Source organism: Haliotis rubra, unplaced genomic scaffold (assembly GCF_003918875.1).
Source record: "Haliotis rubra isolate DU_JTF1 unplaced genomic scaffold, ASM391887v1 Scf515, whole genome shotgun sequence".
Taxonomy (NCBI): domain Eukaryota; kingdom Metazoa; phylum Mollusca; class Gastropoda; order Lepetellida; family Haliotidae; genus Haliotis; species Haliotis rubra.
In genome coordinates, this window is record NW_025767208.1 from 468,502 (window position 1) to 491,958 (window position 23,457).

The following is a 23,457-nucleotide window of genomic DNA, read 5'->3' on the forward strand; positions in this document are numbered from 1 at the left end:
TTTTTATCATGACATCAAACTTTTGAACTGGTCTTCCCATATTTACAGGCTGATGTGATATGGCTCCAACAGTGCTGACAGTGGCATAAAACAGCAAACAAAAGCTAAAAATGTTTAGAAGTAATTGGGTATTATTTGAAAAATTCTTGAAAAATATTTTTTGAAACAGCAACATTTGCTTTTGAGAAAAATCTCAAAATTGACACATTTGGTTGTTTGCTAAATTAAAGTCTAAATAGATTGGCTCTGTAGATCAATGGTGTGACTTGAACTTCTATTTCTGAAGAGTGGAGTGATTGAAACAAAACATACATATCTCATCATTTAAATCAAACTTTCAAATTCACAAGAAGATATAAACATTATGCAACAGAATATTGAAGCCATTTTAAAATAGCCTTACAGAAAAAAAAGATTTAGTTGCCTAATGATCATTTATTGAAAGGTTGAATTCCATTAATCAATCTCCATTAGGTTTCGTCCTGATTTTGACAGTCCCAATTTTGACAGTAAAATTTCACACTTCTGTAATTGATCTAGCCAGTTGACCAAGATGTCAAAAATGGGACACTACCCTCCATTACTAAGGGCTATGTTTTTACCATTAAGGGATACATTGTTTACATGCAATACAATATATCCTACCAGTGAAAAGCATTTGAAATGAAATGAAAGTGATATTATGAATGATTTCTTTAGACAGTGGTCATATGCTTTTGAGTAACCACAACTAGAGATTAAGAACTACATTATCGATCAGGGTTTAACAAAGAGAAATATCTTCTTCTTTTTTCTTTCTTTTTATATTTTTATTCATTTAAAGAGGAATATCTTGTCTACTGGACAGATGCAGTTACACTGTGTCTAGATTAGAGGTGTGACGATACAGAAATTTCACGATACGATACGTGATCGAGATATCTTGAAACGATACGATTCGATTCGATGCATATCACGATATGCTTTCTTTAGTTATTTTCTTTAAAAAATCATATTTTAATAACAAGAAATTTTGACATAACCATCAATAGCTAGTGAAAATTAACAATTTTAAGGTCAACGATACATATCACGTGTCAGATAAAGTATCCCGATTATCGATACTGTCACAGCTCTAGTCTAGATGAACCTTATGGCCAGTGACAAACATGAAATTACAAATATCTTTTGTTTAACCTTGAATTGACTATGGATAAATTGGTGTATATTTTACTATATATACTACTTAAAACAAAATTAAAAGAACACCATTGTATAATTGGGAGGCTGCATTATAGTATCTACCAGTTGTCACAGATAGTGTATAGTCATGGACAAGTCAGTTTTGTTATTTTCTTTCTTTCATTTTGGACACTGGTCCATTTTACAGTGTGACCTAAGTGAAAATACCATTTAAGAAACCGGTTCAATTTGGAATCAAACTATCTGTGATTTGAGATATCTTCCTCACAGTTCATGATATGAGCATGAAAGATGTATACCAGAGGTTGCCATGGCTACCAGCCTTCTAGAACCGCATTAGCCTGCTGAGACAACTAGTGCTGTAGACAAGTAAAAATCCAGTGAATGTAATCCTCATTGACTACAAACACTTGAGGGCTGTTATTTCGGACCAGTCATCAGTTAATTTAGGTACAGATGAGAACTAAACAAAACATAGTCAACAGCTTTGTCTGAAGCAGGACTAATTGTAAATTTCGAGGACTTGTGAAATGAGGTTTCACAGGTCACCTGGACTTGTCTTTAGTTTAAAATTGAATTTTAAGGCTGGTTACTGTGTGAGCCTCTTCCAGATATCTGACCATGCTCTCCATTGATGTATTTGCCACATTTGTTCTTGTTGTATGTGATTGCCAGTTATAATCAAGTGCAACTTTCACATGGTGCCAGGGATCATGTCAAGTGTTATTTCATAAAGAAAATAAAACATTATAAATATAAGAGTCTTTGTTACATATGTTATATTTGGGATTACACTTTCATAGTAATGTACAAATTCTACAACTTTTTGAGTTGAGTCCCATCCGGGATTCGAACCCACACCCTCAGAGTCAGGCACCTAATCACCAGGTTCACAAAATCAGCTGCCTAAAATCGCTCTGTCACCGTGACAAAGAGTCTTTGTTTTTAAAAAAAATATATTGAGATGTTCAGAGGTCACTGTGATCTCGGGTATATAGTGGTCATGTGATCTAAGGCATGGCATTTCATGTGCAGAGTTGCATCCCTTAGATGTGTCAGAAGCTTATGACCGTGGTTTCTATTTCTAGATGTGCCTTGATTGTGATGCTAGAGTTCTCCGCCAGGCATACATGCTTATGTGTTACACCAAAATGCTGAACATCTGAAACTAGCCCGTTTTAGCCAAATCAAAGATGCACACACACAGAGAGACGCACGCACGCGCCCAAATCAAGCAGACAACCAAGATAAATTTAACTGGAGTACAATCACTGTGTTAATTAAACTCGAATCTCTCACTCATTCCGTGTGTCGTGAATTATTGCCGCGAATATCTTTCTTTTAATTCATCCTTCAAAATGTAAACACTCGTTGTACTGTTAACCTAAGATGTCTTTGCATATCAATGTAAGTTCTCTGGCAATTTCAGATTTTTTTTACCTTCTCGATAACTTGCAGCACTTTCGGATACAAGGATAGGTGTCGATAAATCTTTGGAATCTCACATGCGGACGGATACCTGCTGAAAACGCCGAGCAGACGACAGGAAGTTGCACGTGATGAAACAAGAACGATAACTGCACATACGTCAAAATTTTATCTCGGTACGTCATCATTGTTAGTGAATAGCATAATATATATTCAAAAAGTTATGGCATACGGCTGTACATGAAAGCGAACGCAGGTTCGAAGTGAGCTTTCCGCCCTAGTTTAAAAAAATATCAAATTTGCTGTAAATAACAGTGAGCAGGTCGACACTGCCGACAAATTCATCCACGATTAATCAACATTGAATAAATGTGAATAATATTGTTAAATTAGATTACAAAAAAGCACACTTGAAGAAATACATTTAAGTACCAGACAATAAATAATTTAAACGAAAATGACAAAGTTTCCATCACGTTGGCTTAACGCTATAAGCTAGCATCAAGACTCATGTATTCAATGAAGGGGTATTAACACTATATAAAAGGATATACTGCTTATACCCTGTCATTGGCTAAATATGAGCCTCCATACTAGTTTTAGCTTTTAGCGTTACAAGCCCCTGTAGTTTAATAGGCGGATCCAGAAATTTTCAAAGAGGGGGTGGGGGGTTTTAACATTCTAGTCTACACATGCACTAAGTTCTTAATTCTACGTTGCTTACTTTGTTACACTATGTTTCATTTACAACGTTTATACTAAGCACACTAACATGTATGTATAACCATTAATAATTCATTTATCTATAATATTATCTATTACATAACATCACTACGATAGATGCACGGCCGTGTGAGCGCAATTCCACTCTCACAACGTTCACTTGTTTCAGACCTAATATTAAAATGCGTCAGATAGAAACACCTCGCCATCCAGGGGATATCACGGTGATTATATATAGCCAAACAAAACTGTTGACAATAAGGATGAACAAAGCCTCACGTCGTGAGGTTACGATATATAGGGCATGTCTGTTTATATTTTCCAAAATGTTCACCAGAAGGGAAGACCTGACCTGTATGTTTTAAGAAGTGAAGCAGCCTTGAGTGAAAATATCAACCTTTGTCTATCACAAAATTAGATACGCATTAATGTACTTGAAAAACAATTTGTTTATTTATCACACGCCCAAAAAAAGATCAAATATCACCCAGTCAAAACTACTAAAAATGTTATTTTCCTATGAAATTTATAAGCACGATATTGAGCCACCATGCCAACCAACTCTCTTTTTCTGAGTTGCCTTTACGGAATCTGTTCTGGCTCATGAAACGATGTTTTATTTGTCCCTATTGGGCCAAAGTACGCTAAAAACAAATTCGTCGTTTATGAGTACACAATGCCATTTAGAAAGTGGTCAGATGCAACATATGTTATATTTGGGATTACACCTTCTTAGTAAAATACAAATTCTAGTTCATTTTGGGGTTGAGTCCCATCCGGGATTCCACATGTGGAAGTCGCGGTGGCTGAGCGGGTCAGGCGGCTGACTTTGTGTGCTGGCGATTTAATTCCAGACTCTGAGGGTGTGGGTACGAATCCCGGATGGGACTCAACCCCCAAAAATACTAGAATTTGTACTTTACTAAGAAGGTGTAATCCCAGATATAACATATGTTGTATTTGACCGCTTTCTAAATGGCATTGTGTAATCATAGCTTTCGGCCGTGGGAGTCGTGCCAATTTACACTTATCAGAGGGGTACACAAAGTCCGCAGTCTAACCAACCAGTTGTCCGACTTCCTTTTGTGGAAGTCGCGGTGGCTGAGCGGGTTAGGCGTCTGACTTTGTGTGCTGGCGATTAGGTGCCTGACTTTGAGGGTGTGGGTTCGAATCTCGGATGGGGACTCAACCCCAAAAAGTACTAGATTCTGTACTTTACTAAGAAGGTGTAATCCCAGATATAACATATGTTGCATCGTTAATGAGGGTGTGAGTGATTGTGTGAGGTGTTGTACATTTTAGCAAAATTCCAGAGATATAACTTCCCTGACAACAGATCCAAAATGTCCATACGAATGAGATTATGAATTGTTCTAGCTCTTTTAAAAACATATCTCAAATCATTGGGCCAGACAGCGGAGATTCATCCACTCATTCAATCTTTTCTATATATTTGCCATCCTTTTATTTATTCGTGGTAAATAAACCTAACATTCAAGAAAACCACGTTGAATACAGTACACGCAAAATGGTCGCGAAAGATCACTCTTCTACTATGTTTTGCAAAGTCATCGCTCCATCGGAGCGAGGTAAAAGGAAACACACCACACATTGTGACGTCAGGTTATTTATGACGTCAGCCCATTGATGACGTCACAACAATCAGTCTGTCCAGAAATCGTCGCGGCATGCAGCCGGGTTTCCATCCTCTGCCCTAATGTCGTTCGGGGAGCATAACACCTCGCTCCACGCGTCGGATCTGGTCCCGCCCGGTCGGACCTCGTCACGAGGGGGTGCGGCAGATGAAGAGAACCGGGACTCACGCAGTCTGAGGGCAGAGAATGAGCACTTACGACAATGCCTCAGGCTTATGCAGGAACAGGCAGAGCTGGAGAGTGCCAACCTCATCTCTTCCGTGATAGCCTGGTGTGATGATAGGTTCAGGAAGAAATTTGCTGGTAGGTTGAGAAATTCTTACAACACGGAGCGAGTGAATGATTTATTTATTTGTTTGTTCGTTGTTGTTTAACGCAGTTCACTCAAGCGATATTCCAGCTATATTTTAGTTTGTTTGTTGTCATATTCCCGAAATACGTCTAATTATGTGGTCCCTCTGTATGCCGACCATGTGTTATCGTTGTGTATGTCTAATATCATTGTACCATGTGCATCTCACAGCACACAACAATCAGATGTTTCAGAAGCAAGTACATAATTTCGCATATTCTTCAGTGACAAGTGTGTTTGTCAACTCAATTGGTCTCGGCATGTTTATAATGAACTAAAATGACGCTTCTATCTCCCGTAAGCGAGCTTTTCTGACATAAAGGAAATTTGTATAGAAAAGAGCATTAACTCTCTTTTGTCGCGAACAGTTGAACATCACTTTTTTCTGATACATAATAATGCATAATTTGCACGGTACTGTAATATGTATAGCGCCAAGGACTATGATCTATGTCAGGTGCTCTGTATTCTCTATCCATAATTGTGTTAGGGGCGACAAATTAGTTACTGAAGAATTCCTGGTCACACTCAAGGCCTGGGTTCGATTCTCCCCATCAGTATAATGTGCAAACACCATTTCTGGGTTTTACTCACTAATGACTTATTAACTTATGCAAGTCACAATTGCTAATAACACTGATCTTTGTTTTTGTGACATCACCCTGTGTCCTCTCATAAAACCTGACAACGCTGATATTTGGTGTTCGAGTTCAACCCGCATTTGTCCTATATCCTAAGGCATCATTTTGATTCATTAAGAAAATATAGGAAAAGGAGCAAATGTTTGGGGTGTGATCGGAACATTATCGAGAACTTGTGAGCGGTTTGTCATCCTCTTTTCATTGTCTCCAGCAACCCATGTTTGCCATAAGAGGCTACTAACAGGATCGAGTGTCCAAACTCATTAACTTGGTTGAAGCATGTCATCGTATCCCAGTTGCGTAGATCGATGCTCATGATTTGAATTTCTTGATTGTCTGGTCAAGACTCCGTTTTTATTAGACTGCAGTCATATAGCAGAATATTATCGAGTGCGGCATGAAACAACATACAAACAAATAAATGTTTGAATGTTTAATTTGCTAACATTTTCTGTGGTTTGGATATGAACAGTTATCTTCGACCAATGTGGCGTATATACGTAAAATATCAAAGTTGCCGCTTTGTTTCAGACATGTCCCTTGCAACGTCTTCAGGAAGGAAGGCTGCCAGTCCTTTCCGTCCCATCGCTCCCCCAGGAACAGTCAAAGCGCTTGACGCTGGTAGCAAAATCTCGCCATCGGACTATATGAGCACCGTTTCGACATTTTCCAACCTGACTCCACCATCTAGTCCTGTACGCAGTTTCAACAGAAAGCCTGAGGAGATCAACCAGTCGTATCCAGCAGCCAACGGTCTTTCCCAGCGGATGCAACCCCCTCAGCCTTCCCTCTCGAAAGAACGTAGCTACTCGCCAACGTTGTCATCAAGTCGACAACGCCAAAACTCACCAACTGGGACACTTCCCTCTGATGGCGTTTCCGGTCTTTCGGTCTTGTCAACGACAGGTCGGAGTAGCCGGACCCACAGGTCGGAGTTCACCTGCTGGGACATTTCACCCAGGCGGTACTTCCGGTCTTGCGGGTCATGTAGCCGGATCCACAGGTCGGAGTTCACCTGCTGGGACATTTCACCCAGGTGTCACTTCCGGTACTGCTAGTTATGGATCTGGCCGGAATTCACCAGTGGGCACTGCAACTAATCACGTGTCCTCCAGAGCCTCGTCGCGTGCTTCATCTCCAAACAGTGTCCATTCATCGACACTACAAGAGCCACCAGCTAGAGGATCAAACAGCCGGGATATCCAAGCTGAAATAAAACAGCGCCCTCCTTCGCCTCAGTTTTATCCAGCCCTGAGTCAGTTCTCCTCGACATTGCCCACAGAATCAGACGTGGCTGCAGCTTATGTGAGCCAATTCCCAAACAGGAGTAATTTTTCAGGCACACTTGAAATGCATGATCTCAGTTCAACCAAAGCAAGTCTCAAACGTCCAGAGAGTGCTCCATTCGTTCCATATGCGCACGAGAGTAGTTTCCCGGGTCAGCAACCATACGCCTCACCCAACCAATCTCTGATTCAGTCAACAACCCAGGGCCAGCCACCCCATGGAGTGAGACCTTCAGCTTCGCCCCAGCATCAGTTGCGTCAGGTACATATTCCAAGGTCCTCGTCTCCAACACAAGGTAGCAAGGAACTGCCCTACCAAAACCAAGCAGCTATTCCACAAGACCAAAGTACCTTCCAATCACCGGCATATCCTGGATTATCCTACAGTGCACAGCCAACGCTGCCAGCCAAGAGTGTTGTCGTGAATGAAGAATATGGAAGGGAGAGAACTCTTACTCCAATTCCTGAAATGAAGAAGACACTCACAAAAAATATGTCCAACATAGTTGAGGAAATGGAGGAGGAACTGAAAGGGTTGAGCTCGCGGTCAGTAAGTCCCGCAGAAATGATCTCCATCAGCCAGAAGTATGGCCCACCAAAAGCAGCGTCAACACCTAAGAAAGGTGAGAATTTGATATATGAGTGAGTGAGTGAGTGAGTGAGTGAGTTAATATTTAACGTCACATCGGCAATATCTCAGCCATATCGTGACGAAAACAATTTAAACAATAAAAAAGAAAACATTTTGGAGAGTAAAACCCGTCGACGATGAACAGTAGAAACACTAGAGTATCACAGATATGAACATTAAACTAGCATGTAAAACTAAAAGATTTTAATTTAAGAAGACAATACAATATAAAACACGGGCTATAGATCGCCAACAACTGAAGGTAGATCACCATACCAGGGACCATGGGTACTTACATTACGTTTGCTACCTGCATGGACCCTAGCTTGATCTACACCATCCCTTCAGCCGCTGGCGATGGTAGGAATTAAAATCACAAAAATACAATTTGATATATGAATGAATGGTCAGAACGAAAAATATGTTTAGACCAAGTATAACTCAACAGATAGAACTAACACATTAACAACATTAACGGTATAAAAATATAAGTTTGTATGTTAATATTAATTTCTGTATTCGTCATTAATACAAATCAGTACAAATTGTTTAAGTATGTATTGAATGACAATGCAATATATACATTCGGTTAAACGCCGTCATTCGTTTACAGCCAATATTATGTTCATGAAGTTACTGAGTTATTAGTTTGTCCGCTTTGTATATATTGGCATCCTCGATAATCTCCAGTGTTTACTTTAGGATCACTCTCTACTATACCCTGGATGCATCCACGGATTGGGAATGCGGCGCCAGCAAAGGGAGGTAATATAATTATGGGGCCAAGCCGTGGATGCATCAAGGGTATAGTGGAGAGTGATCGTTACGTATACCCTGGAGATTATCGAGGATGATATATTGGTAACTCACACAAAAAGTGTACAATTTAAACTGGATTACACCAAACAGTTACAAATTCTCTCCCCAGGAAGAACCTCACCACGAACGATCCACAGCCTGATACAGCGCGACAAGAAAAGGAAGTTACTCTCCCCTAGAGGTAAATTTCGACACACATGATGTGTGTGTTAGTGATTCCATTATCAGGATTCCCCTCACAATAAATCTTAGTGAGTGAGTTAAAATTTAAAGTCACAGTAATATTTCAGCCATATCGTGACTAAAACAAGTTTAGAATTCACCATAAATACATGTAGAGTATAAAAAACCTGTCATCGAAGGACAGTAAACCGACTAGAATATCACAGTATCAAGAAATAAAACTAGCATCTCTCTCTAAAATTGGATTTTGAATTAGGACAATACAGTATAAACATGGGCTATAGATCGCTAACAACTGAAGGTAGATCACCACACCAGGGACCATGGGGACTTACAGTGCTTTTGCTACCTGCATGGACCCTAGTTGGATTTACACCATCGCTTCAGCCACTGGCGATTGTAGGATAGTTAGGCCATAATTTAAAACCAATAAATCATAAGATGCCCATGTATCCCGGGCTGTTTAAATGGATCTCTGTGTCTTCAAATACAGAAGTCCATCAGTGGGTCCACAACACTTTATTCTGGATTCAATATGTATACATACATGAAGTTACAACAATGACTAGGCGGCAAGTCGGAGCAGAGACCATATAATAATCTGTTATATAGTCTCTGGTCGGAGGCGATGGTCAGCCAACCTGCCTAGTCGCTGTCTCAGGGTCAAGACTCGACTAACACAAAGCATTCTCAATTTATCCCTAAGGGTAGAGTCCTCATCAGACCGTCACGTGTTGTATTTGTGACAGATGTCTGTTCAGCCTTCAGTACCCCGCACCTCATCCACAATGTCATGCTTCAGTGGCCAACCGGCCTTTGTCTAGTTTTGATTATATGCAGCTAATGACTCTATGGTGGTGGCCATGATGACAATGGTCAAGCTGTGTTGATTTCCTTTGTATTGACAGCATGGCCATTACTTAGAGAGATATTCAATTGACATAACTCAAGGAATATTATAAATATCCCTGATAAACCCTGTTCCAAAGTGCCTACGATACATGCTTGTTCGCACCCTATGACCTGTGACCTGTTCCACAGAGCAATCTTACTGTTTCTTGGGCGGTGGGGTAGCCTAGTGGTTAAAGCGTTTGCTCGTCACGCTGAAGCCCCGGGTTCGATTCCCCAAATGGGTACGCTGTGTGAAGCCCATTTCTGGTGTCCCCACCGTGATATTACTTAGTGTTTCAATTCTCGTAGATTTGTGTCAGTATATGGACGATCGTTATAACTCCACAGCTCTGAATGGTGCTGTCACCTCATGTCATGGGCGTTTTCTCAGACCAGACTTATTTACGAGCCCAAGTAATACAACTTAACTAGTTTGGATACATGCACAGTCCTGACTGTCCATTTGAAATCATCGAACTTAAACCAGACCTATCTCCGTATTTGACTTATGAATTTTTTTAGGCTGTCATAATTTCGGGGTTTTCAATCAAGGTACTCAATCCTGATGAGAGAAATAGATAAGACAGAAGTTGGGTCTAAAACTGATGAAGGAAGATTAAACTGACCTTCAATTGTTACTGTATGTGTAATGGTTAGCTTGGGTATGAATTTTATCACCAACGAAAAAAATAACTTTCACGTCGGAATGAAAATTGGGGAACAAAAGAACCAATACGGACAATCTTATAGGTATGCCCTTCCTTCCAGATACTGTTCCATCCCGAAAGTTCTCGGACGATCAAGCCTGCCATGTTCATAAACAACAATTTGTCGTAGATAATCTCTTGCTCTCAATATTTTACTACCACTTCAAGCACTTGTAGCCACTGATAATTACTGCAAATGCATGGACAAACCTCCATTCTGCCCCATATGTAAAATAACATTCATTGATATGATGTTTGTGTTTAGCCATTTCATAAGCCTCCTCACAACTCAATTTACTTATTTACACGTTGCTATGGTTAGCAGTTAAACCAATGGCAATATAATCGGCCAGCGTCGTCCTGTTCAATACCTTATTACCTGACAAGCTGGGTTCTACTCTACTTTGGACAATACATTTTCAAGAATTGAACCAGCAGTGTCTCATCCGGGGCGTGAAATATATGAGGGCAAAGAAAGACTATGTAACATATGTTATATTTGGGATTACACTTTCTTAGAAAAGTACAAATTCTAGTACTTTTTTGAGTTGAGACCCATCCGGGATTCGAACTCACTCCCTCAGAGTCAGTCACCTAATCGCCATCACACTAAGTCAACCGCCTAGCCCACTCAGCTACCGCGACTTCCACAAACATGGAAGTCGGACAACTGGTAGTCTAGACTGCGGACTTTGTGTACCCCTCTGATAAGTGTTAATGTGCACGGCTCCCACGGCCGAAAGCTATGATAACACAATGCCATTTAGAAAGCGGTCAAATGTAACATATGTTATATTTGGCATTACACTTTCTTAGTAAAGTACAAATTCTAGTACTTTTTTGAGTTAAGACCCATCCGGGATTCGAACTTTGTGTGCTGGCGATTAGTTGCCTGACTCTGAGGGTGTGAGTTCGAATCCCGGATGGGTCTCAACTCAAAAAAAGTACTAGAATTTGTACTTTACTAAGAAAGTGTAATCCCAAATATAACATATGTTACATTTGACCACGTTCTAAATGGCATTGTGTAATCAAAGAAAGACTAGTTTCCATTATATTTTAACAATACAATAGACTGGAGTCATGGTGTCAATGTCATGAGTCAATTTCAGCTGTCCGTAAAGTAGAGATTGTTATGCAACCTACAAGCACACGCATGATCCTGACAAAGATAGAAGTGTTATCAGGGTGAATCAAAGATTCGAACCCACAATCAAAGGACTTCGTCTCGGACTTATTATCCAGGAGTAAAAGTATATTTACTTTCTGTTCACATGGGTATTTAACCAATAGGAGTATATCTGATTTGCATACCACCCAGACATCTGATTTTGAAGACGTTTGGTCATTTAATCTTCAGACACAAAATGAGTAGGCTGTTGATTTTAAAACGCACAAGAGATCTGCAGTATTCGTCAACTACAGGACTTTCCTAGGTCTAACAAAGGACAAGAATGGTTGGAAAAAGACCCGTTCAAGAACCTGGTGGATGGGCATTGTTCAAGGCACCTTTGATGATGACCAGTAGGTAGAGAATTTTCGACTGACTAAAGAAACGTTTGCTGAACTGGCACCCTCATTAGTAAGGACGTGTAGCAGTGACCTGAATCAGTTCAATATCGAAACGTGTAAACCCCCTTGTAACGATTTGAAAAATAGCTTACGATGTGTCGCGAAAATTAGAACATACCCTATTTCACGACTGTCCCATCCGATTCGAACTCAAACCCTCAGAGTCAGGCACCTAATTGCCAGCACACAAAGTCAGCCGCCTAACCCGCTCAGCTACCGCGACTTCCACAAAAAATGGAAGTCGGACAACTGGTAGTCTAGACTGTACCCCTCTGATAAGTGTTAATTGGCACGGCTCCCCGAGCTACAGGCCGAAAGCTATGATTATTACACAATGCCATTGTTGAGACCTATCCGGGATTCGAACTTTGTGTGCTGGCGATTAGGTGCCTGACTCTGAGGGTGTGAGTTCGAATCCTGGATGGGTCTCAATTAAAAAGTACTAGAATTTGTACTTTACTAAGAAAGTGTAATCCCAAATATAACATATGTTACATTTGACCACTTTCTAAATGGCATTGTGTAATCAAAGAAAAACTAGTTTCTATTTTACTTCAATGTCATGAGTTATGCAACCTACAAGCACAGGCATGATCCTGACAAAGATAGAAGTGTTATCAGGGTGAATCAAAGATTAGAACCCACAATCAAAGGACTTCCTCTCGGACTTATTACACCACTCTCTTACGAGCGCATGTGGTGTCTCATTGGGGCACGTGACGTTTTTCGAAGTATGGCTCTAGTTAAAAAGCATTGAATGGGTACCAGATAGGATGAAATGGTATCGTGCCTTTTAGGAAGCACGGGTTGTATACGTCCCAGGGTGGTGATGAAAATGGAGGCCCCGACATGTACAATGTCAAGATGTTGGTGGAACCAGTCTCACACTTTGATCGTACGCAGATTTCAGCATAATTCTAGCATCATCAGGACGGTGTACACAAATGGTGTTACAAACGTAATCAAGTGCCACCAGGCTAATAATGTATCTGCAATTTGTTCTGTTATATTTTCAGCCCCCATCACGTATTGGTATATACATGTACTTTCATTTGCACGTCAATTTACCTTCTTTTGTGATCAGATGCATCGGAATAAGCCCATGGTTAAATGTGTTATACATTCTCTTGGTTTAAACAATGCGACATATCGTCGAGTAATAAAAATGACTAATAAATATTTTCAGGGAGTAGAAGCCCAAGTCCAGTGTCTGATGACTCGGCCAGGGTTCCAGTAAGACGAAACACCGCAGCCGTCAAACCATCCTACAGAATCTTGGGAGAGATTGCATTTCAACTGGAACGTCGCATCCTCGACTACGTCTTCGCCAGGAACAAACCAGAAGACAGGGATCGCGCCAAGCGACGTTTCTACGGCTACACCGTCAGCAACATCCCGTTCATGATCGCCAAGGAAGTCCGTAGACATGATGGGTCAAAGGATGACCAACTGGAGTTCAAGCTCAACTACAGACTCCGTTACACGGTGACAACCCTTGGACCCTATGGCTATAAGCTTGACAGACATGGCATCTTCGCGCAGGAAATGATAAACAAGTATGGACTTCTTAGCAACGCTCCAGATCGCAGAACACTGGAAGCCTTTGGTCTCGCAGATGCCGACACTTTGCGAGGTTTTGTGTCACTTCTATCTGAGACTGAAACAGAGAAGAAGGACAACCTCATCCTTTTAGAATGCCTTATGTTGATGGCTCACGATGATGGCCGCGCCGTGTTCTTGTGGTGATGCCTTGTTTAATATCATTATGGTTTTGCATGTCATAGCGTCGTATTCTAGCGTTTATTATTTCGGCAGTCAAGTATATATTTACGTCCCAATCTGGTTTCAAATTGTAATTGCTTTCCCACTGAAAACTACGTCTTAACCCGGTAAATGTATCGTCAAGTATAATCCCACAGCAACTTTAGAAATTGTCTTACCTCCTTGTACTATGATATCCTTTGCTTTTTATTTGGATAAATGTGTGGTGCACAGTGGTACTTGTTGTATTTCTATTAGTGAATTTGATAGTCAGTAGCACTAGCGTTTCTAAAAGCCATGTGGTAATGGCTACTCTGGGTACACACTTTCACCTTTACACATACACTGACTGAGTTTGGTTTTACTTATCACCCATGTGGGGTTTACACATACAAACAACATGGACACACATGTACTGTCGTCGGAGTCAGTTATAACAGTGAGAAATATTATAATCAGCTTGATGTGTACGACCGACATACTTCTCAAAAGAAAGTAGAAACTCTCGATTCTTTCAAAGTATAGTTGACAGATGAATTATAGTAATATGAAAGAATGAGGCTCGTTTTTAACTTTATATCCCTGATAGTAATTTGTGTCACATAGTAAATCAATGGTGAGAGGTGACACTAGTTTACATCAACTGCATCGGCGAAATGGTGGTTTGTTATTTAACGCCGCACATAGTAATTGCCCAGCTATATGACGGCGGTCTGTAGATGATCAGGTCTGGACCAGAGCATACAGTCACTGACGTCAAGAGCATCGCTCTATATGTAACTGCAATACGATGACATGCATCCGTTGTCACCCATCCTGCCCACGCTTCCGCTTACAACAAGCATGGGTTGCTGAAGACCAATTCTACCCAGGATCTTCACGGATTGCGAAAGAGTGAGCGAGTTTGGGTGTAACAATGTTCAGGGCGTTATTGCAGACACCAATGTCTGAAAACCGATCCAGATCATATATAGTTGGTGTGAAATAATGAATGAATAGAGAGGCGCGCGGACCTCTGAGAAGACAGGTGGTTGGAGAGAGAGAGATGAAGTTATAGATGGCTAGTGATAGATAGTGAGCTGAAAGTAGATTGCTTGGTTGAGAGGTGGGCGCGGACGTCTGAGAGGACAGTCACGCACATAATGGTAAATTTGGAGTGACAACATACCTATCCGTGAAACAATATATTAATGAAACAATAGGCGAGAGCTTTCAATACAACTGATAGCTCATGACAGGTAATTAATGACAGATGGTCGGATTGGGGTGTGCTGATAGTTATAGCCCGGGAAAGCCACTTTTAAGAAAACAAGAGTTGAAATGGTGTGGCTCAACCGGCAATGGGTATGGTTGAGTGATCGTGTGAATGTGGCTCTCCCGGCAATGCATTATTAGCTAATCCATGTTACCGTAAATAATGCAGATTTTTTAATATCGCTCTAAATTAGCCGAATTAAGTCAAAATGAGTTGAATTTTGTGTCATGATACTCATAAACATACACTCATTCATTTACAACCTTCAAAACTTGGAAAAACATGTATTTTGAGTAAAGGTAAATATTCTCGCCCATGGGCCAAAATGTTTTTCGCCTATTGGCGAGATTTTTTAACATTGCTCTAAATTATCCGAATTAAGTCAAAATGAGTTGAACTTTGTGTCAGGATGCTTCTTAACATACACTCATTCATTTACAACCTTCAAAACTTGGAAAAACATGTATTTTGAGTAAAAGTAAATATTCTCGCCCATGGGCCAAAATGTTTTTCGCCCATGGGCGAGATTTTTATACATTGCTCTAAATTATTCGAATTAAGTCAAAATGAGTTGAATTTTGTGTCATGATGCTTATAAACATACTTTCATTCATTTACAACCTTCAAAACATGTATTTTGAGTAAAAGTAAATATTCTCGGCCATTGGCGAGATTTCATATTATCACTCTAAATTAGCCGAATTAAGTCAAAATGAGTTGAAATTTGTGTCATGATGATTTTAAGCATACACTCTTTCATTTACATTCTCCAAAACATGAATTCTGAGCGAAATTAAACATTCTCGCCCATGGGCCACTGTTCGCCCATTGGCCGGCCCATGGGCGAACGAGTTTAAATTTTGAGTTTTCGATAAAAACATTTTTCATTTTTTCATCCTTGGCATATATTCATAAGAACTGCATGTTTACTTTTGTCGAATCCCTTGTCAGAAAGTGACCACAGTGCGGAGAGTTTCTGGACTTTTTTGAGTCCAGAATTAAATTGTGACGTGTTGAATGTTCCTTTTGTAAATTGCCTGGAGTCCTATGAAATCCACTTATTGTTAGCATTGTCTAAATGATACTCCTTGATGATGATGATGATGATGTGTGTGTATGTGTTTGTGTGTGTGTGTGTGTGTGTGTGCGTGCGTGCGTGCGTGCGCACGCTTAGATGACGAACCAATATACCAACACTCATGGATTATCAAACTCCCCAACCAAAAAGAAGTCCACTATATCTATTGATTATTGGCCAGGTTTTGCTAGACTCTTGAGAAGCCTCCATTAATACTAAATCCCTTTGAAATTGTAGAGTCAGATAGATACTTTTAACTTACGTCAGTTCGATGCCCATAACTACTTTTCACCTCCGGCACCTACTCTTCTCAGAATTTGTCTTTTGCAGACTCTTGCCTCCCCCAAGTATCTGATTGTCATGTGGTACAAATATGCGAACTACATGTATTGAGAGATATTGCCATGCCAAAGTTCATATATGGTGCCTGGAAAACGATTTTTAATTTTCTAAATCAAAACCCAATTGTATACACTTCTGCAGAAAATACAAACCCCATAAAGACCCTGAATTATCTTTAAATGTCACACCCATTAAAGGTGTGAAGGAAGCATGGTTCCGTGGTCTCATCTTTGACTCGGATTTATCCTTTCTGTCACATGTTAAATATCTAAAAGCCAAATGCCTGAAGGCACTCGATTTGTTGAAAGTCGTCTCAAACTCAAAGTGGGGAGGAGACCAAACCACCCTCCTCTTACACTTATACATCACTGGTCCGATTGCAACAATGATTACCATCGTATATGGTGGAGCCTGTAAAAACAACCTCAAACTAATTGGTACTCTTGTCCGCCACCTCTCTATTGAGAGTCTCTCTCCGATGAGCCATCTCTAAAACTCCGCATACCAAATTATCTTTACAATGTATCACAAAGCTGTATTCTAATGAATCCAATCCTACACACAAGTATGTTTTAATCCTCTTTATGAGAATCTGTATAATAAAAAATCTTCACTTCTTCCACCTCTTGGGATAAGAATTAAACCATTCATTTCTGCTGCTGGCATTGAGCTGGAAAATATATATCCTTCCCGTCTTCTTTCTTCTCCTCCTCGGCAATTAGTAAGGCCCAAAGTCCACCTTATCTTGAACACATTAAAAAGTCAGAAATAAATTAATTGCAATATAAACGGGAATTTAATGAATTAAAACAAATAATTATGATACGTTTAAATCTTTATTTACAGATGGACCCAAGGATGGTGGCGCAGTTGCTTTTGCCACTGTCATTGGATCCAAAACGATATCTTCTCGATTACCGGATAACAGCTCTTTTTTCACAGCTGAAACTAACGCCATATTAACAGCTCTTAAACATATTAATAAACACCATAACTATAAACAATACATAATCTTTTCAGACTCTCTTCCTTGCCTTCAGGCTATAAAAAGTATTTCTTGTAAACATCCACTCTCAATTGAAATTATTGAATTATATAATCATCTTGCTACTGGCCAATACGGCATCGTCCTCTGTTGGTTACCCTGACATGTTGGTTGAAATCTCTAGTAACACAATGGCTAAAGCAGCACTCAACAAATCTGTGACACCACTTCTCATTCCATACTCTGATTAAAAAGCTATCATTAGATTGTACATCCGTGATCTGATGCTGAAGAAGTTGGAAACTCAAGTAGGTATTTATAAATTACATGAAGTAATACCCTATATTGGTACGTCCCACAATTACCTTTTTCAAGTTTTGAAAAATGCACGATTTGTACGAAGTTTTTGAACAGCTGCGTTGTTGTCGGGGATCATGTTGCGTTTTGGCGAATGTTTTCTGCTTTGGTTCAAACCTGCACCAGCGTCTTTGTTTATTTTAAAGTGATATCCTTCTTTTGGCATGGTAGTTTAGTTGTTTTCGAACTCTTGACCTCTTGATCACTCTAATGCCTTTATTTATGTAAAGTCATTGTAAAGTTTAACGTTATTAATATATTTCTGTTGAAATCAGGTCACCCCTAGAGAGAAAGAGTGACAGAGACCCCATTCGCCTCAACTCATCTAGATTCAACCGACCAAACAGCCCCACACTTCCAGTTACCAACACTTCAAAATATCTATATACTATCTATATCTATAACTATATAACAATTCTTCAGAGACTGTCACACATTATCCGATAGAGTGAGTGAGTTAAAATTTAACGTCATCTCGGCAATATTTCAGCCTTATAGTTACGAGAAATGTGGGGCATACACAATAAATACACGTAGGTAAATAACCAGTCATCGACGGACTGTGAAATAACTAGAGTATCACAGATATGGATATAAAACTAGCATGGAAAACTAAAACATTTTAATTAAAGCAGACAATACATATAAAACACGGGCTATAGATTGCCAACAACGGAAGGTAGATCACCATACTAGGAACCATGGGGACTTACATTACTTTTGATACCCTGGTTGACATTATCCGACATTGCGGACATAAGTTCTGGTTCTGTCGATAAATCATGTTAGTCAAGCACCTTCTAAAGTCAGGTCAAGTGTTTATTTGAATAATAGCACATTTCACCATAACCCATGTAAACCAAACTGATTTTACAGGCTCAAACTTCCAACACCCTAACAATCCATTTAAAATATTGTTTAGTTGATTAATTATGTAGTTTCAAAAGGAGAATTTTATACAACATACTACTCTGTGGACAACTGTTCTTTCGATGTCAATATATCGTGTTGAAGCCGCGGTGGCTGAGCAGTCGAGGCGTCTGACTTTGTGTGTTGGCGATTAGGATCCCCTCTGAGGGTGTGGGTTCGGGACTCAACCCAACAGAAGTAATAGAATCTGTACTTTACTAAGAAATTGTAATCCAAAATATATCATGTTACATTTGACCACTTTCTAAATGGCATTGTGGATTTCAATATTTCGTGTTTTTCAAGCCAGGGAACTTACCATAGCAGACGTGGTGTCGCCCTCTGTAGTTCTGTCCTCTACCTGTGGCCGATAGCCTTCGACCGATCTGGACAATCAATTAGTAATTATCGGATTGGAGACAGCTAGTCATAATATTTGAAAGGAGTACCTGCTTTAATCACCAAAGCATTGAGACACATGTGAGTGCCGTTTTTTATCTTGTCATCATATTGTTGTGATGATGTGTTGTTGTTAAATGTATTGCCACATTAATCAAGTTTTAGTTGTTATGGGCCACAAAAGTTTAAAGCGCTGAGTGTGGATTTTAACTCACACCTTGAACTTCGGCTATGTATTTTCACCTGTTGAGTGTGGGCTTGGGAGTTACCTGCCCTTTGTTTGCTTTGCTTCCGGTCGGACTGTGGAAACTCATTCGTAACTACTCTCCTCTTTCCGTGACTTACAAGAAGGCCATTCGTGACCCACTCGTGTTATTCCGGGACAAGCCGAATAGCGACTCGTGCCCCTCTCGAAGGATTTCATATTGGCGCATGAACATCAGAACTACTTTAAACAAGAACGATAACTCTATGCCTGTTTGATACCAATGTTTCTTAACACCACCCATGTACATGTACATTGCTAGGTTGTTGTTCTGTTGCTTTTTCTTCTTATCTATTTTAAAGAATTAAACCTCTTTGATACAACTAAAAGAAGGAGAAAATCATATTTGTTAACGACATATGCTTATGTATTTATTACCAGCTGTTCACCTCCAATTATGTTAATTTTCTAAATAAGGTTTAATAATCACGAATGGGAATTGTTTTATTCAATATACAAATAAAATTATATTTTTTCAGCTAAATTTAATCCCAAAGCAGATACTCAAAAATTACTTTAAAATATTTCTCAAACTGAACATTCGTGTTAACCTTGCTGTCACACCCCAGGTGGAATTTCAAATGAATTCGCTGAAAACAATATGAATGACCAAAAAACAGTCAGACTAAATATCCCCAGAGCTTTGAATATAAGCCCAATGTTAAAGATTAAGGTTGATTAGTTACATACAAATACGATATTATTGTTTTGAAACTCGTAGCGATTATAATTGCAGTTCATAAATTGGTCGAAGCGCACGCACAATGTCCATAGCAAGCCCGCAAGCTCGTCAGAAATACACTCAGGAGTGAGAGCCGTTATGTCAACAAACGCACGTGCGTGTAGAGACGAGTCTTCTTGGAGGTTACGGAAAGGGCGAGTGGTGACGAATGAAGGCCTGTATAAACCTGCCAAGAATCGTATCAAACCAGACAAAGCGGTGCTTTGATAAAAACAATCCCAAGTACTTCAATAATTATGTCGTTATGCTATTGTTTAAGAAATCATGAAGAATTGTGTTGCCTCAAGTGAAGATTTTAATAAGAATAATGTCATGGACGGCAAGAGATTCAAATTATATAATAATTTGCTGTGTATTTGTTCACATAACGGCTGTCATGCTGGCAACTGAGTGTGTTTCTGACGATCTTGTGGGCTTGTTTCGGAGATTGTACGTGCGCTTTCCAACATTTTAGGAAATATACATAAACATTTATAAAACGCTACGAGTTTCAAAACAATAATATTACATCTATGTATTGTAACTAATCAACTTTAATATCTAACATTGGATTTACATTTCACAACTCTTACGACTTTTTACCAGGGTCATTAATATTTTGTTCAGCGTATCCATTCTAAAATTCCACCACTCTTATGGCAGCAAGGTTACACTAAAGTTCAATTTGAGAAATATTTGAAAGTTACTTTTGAGTATCTGCTTTGGAATTATTGTAGCTGAAAAAAAAGATTATTATGCATATATATATATATATATATATATATATCAGGTGAGCACAAGGAGCTGCCATATAGCTAGAATATTGCTGACTGCGGCGTAAAACTAAACTCACTCACTCACAATGAGCTTGCTAAAACGCTTTTATGTTGCGATACCTAACACAACCTCGTGACATGACTATGTACGTTCTGCAGTCCAGTTATTATATATTTGTTTATACTCTGTAGTATATGATGTTGATCCTAAGCATAATGTATCACTCTGGGATATGTCCAGTATCTGGCACAATTGTATATCGAAACATGCAACCGATCTGGAAAAATGTTTCAAAATATCTACTTTGCTGATATACATTTTTCACAAAACTTTGTTATGGGGCAGTGTTACATGTTGTGGCAACAATGTCTCATCTGTTCTACATTGATAGAGTGATCTGGAAAAGTCTACAAGGAACTTATTCCTAAATCATCTGCCTGAGATGCTACTGAAGCCACAGGAAGCCCAGGATTGCATGTGACGATCATACCCTGGAAACTCTATGCCTAGTTCTTCCTTCCAAGTCGGACTGCTGTTGCTGAGATGTTAAAATTACCTCTGTTGTATTTATTGCTACAATCAGTTCTTGTATTGTATTACCTATAAATGTGTACTGCTCTACTGATGCCTTTGAAGAGACCTGTATTCCTAAATCATCTGCCTGAGATGTTATCTGAAGCCACAGGCAGACCAGGACTGCATGTGACGATCATACCCTGGAAACTCTATGCCTTGTTCTTTCTTCTTAGTTGGACTACTGTTGCTGAGATGTGAATATTACCATTATTGTATTTATAGCTACAATCAATGTTCTTGTATTGTATTTGTATTTGAATTTGTACTGCTCTACTGATACCTTTGTAGTGATTTGTATAAATTTGTATGCTTACTTAATTATAGAATACAGTCATTAATTGCAGCACATTTCTTTATTGTCTGTTAGTTTCACACGTAGTTTTCTTACTGACTGATTCCCCGTGAGCTATTTCGTTTCAACTTGGAATCAAATCGTAACAACGTAGATATGCACAAAACACTCATACGCCATTTAGGATCATATAAAAATCACAAAAGTTCATGAAAGGCGACGCAAGAATATTTATTAGAAATTAACAGACTATGAAAAACTTGCACAAATACCACAACAAAACATGTGGCGGAATGAACACTGGAACAGAATTTGAAATATATTGGCGTACATTTTATATTTGATATCTCGGTTGATTATATTTCACCTGAAAGAAGTTTCCATTTCATGCACACATGAAATTAAACATCCAATGGTGAATAGTATAATTGTGGCAGGTGTTAGAGAGCATAAGAGCATAAATGTGTTCATGGTGATTTGTTTAAAACTAACAAGATTAAGAATTAAGAACATATAATATATGTACATTGCTGTCGATGTGTTAATTAAGGGGAACGTAAGACAAGAAATGAAGCTAGCTATATTGGACTCTTGAGGATAAAACAAACAAATACAATAGATATGAATAATATTATACTAATAAATCATATAACGATAAGTCCTTACGTTTCAAACAGTACATCTAATGATAATGCAGTTTTAGCTTTCAGCAAGATTTACATCTCAATTGCAGAAACACTGCCGTTAATTTAGTCGAAAGTAATAATACGAGTGTGTTTGCCAACGTGTAGTTTAGAAAGTTGGTATTTGCATGTCATGTGTTGACATATTGAAAACTGATATGGACCTCACTACACTACACGAAAAAGTCGTTTTCGCCTGGTAACAGGACAGGAGAAACCAAAACCACACATACCCTCTACACATGAAGAACAACAGTATCAATCATACATTTAAGCTAAACCTAAGACATAAAACTGATTAGCAAACCGTTTTTTCAGCACTAATAATTCAGTACTAATTATTATGTATGTTATCGTCTTCTTATATTACATAAACCCGTGAAGGTCCGGGTTAGAATATATCTTCAGTAACCCATGCTTGTCGTAAGAGGCCCCTAACGGGATCGGGTGGTCAGGTTAGCTGACTTGGTTGACACGTGTCAGCGGTTCCCAATTGCGCAGATCGATGCTCATGCTGTTGATCACTGGATTGTCTGGTCCAGACTCGATTATTTACAGACCGCCGCCATATAGCTGGAATATTGCTGAGTGCGGAGTAAATCTAAACTCACTCACTCACTCTTATATTACATAAACTAATGGCATTCTAACATGCAAAGTTTCACGACAAATAACCACCATTTCACCACTTCCAGCCGTGACTAAGCACACAAATAATCAGCAAGGTGTCAGCACACAAAGTCATATACAATGCCGTCCGGTAATTCCGCGCACCTAAGCACATCGATCGCAACACGGCAACTAATGTTTCTTATTTTTTGTGGTTTACGTGACTAAACATGCTGGTATGCATCATATTTACCTAGAAATATAAGGTTTTTTTGACGACTATAAGATTCTAACATTGCATTATGCCATACGCTTGACCTTACCGGCGTTCTGACCACATCGCTTGCTGTCCGGTAATTCTGCGCAGCAACTGATGCG

The 23,457-nt window shown here is 39.3% G+C and overlaps 1 protein-coding gene across 1 annotated transcript; it reads left to right on the top strand.

Annotated features, from left to right (window-relative positions):
- The first annotated feature begins 4,993 nt into the window (after nucleotides 1-4,993).
- LOC124292376 lies at nucleotides 4,994-14,067 on the top strand. Its single transcript, XM_046729459.1, is given in 5 exon segments — nucleotides 4,994-5,291; nucleotides 6,513-7,013; nucleotides 7,015-7,890; nucleotides 8,827-8,898; nucleotides 13,257-14,067. Coding segments are annotated over 5 exon segments (2,250 nt in total). The 5' UTR covers nucleotides 4,994-5,050; the 3' UTR covers nucleotides 13,817-14,067.
- The last annotated feature ends 9,390 nt before the right edge of the window (nucleotides 14,068-23,457 follow it).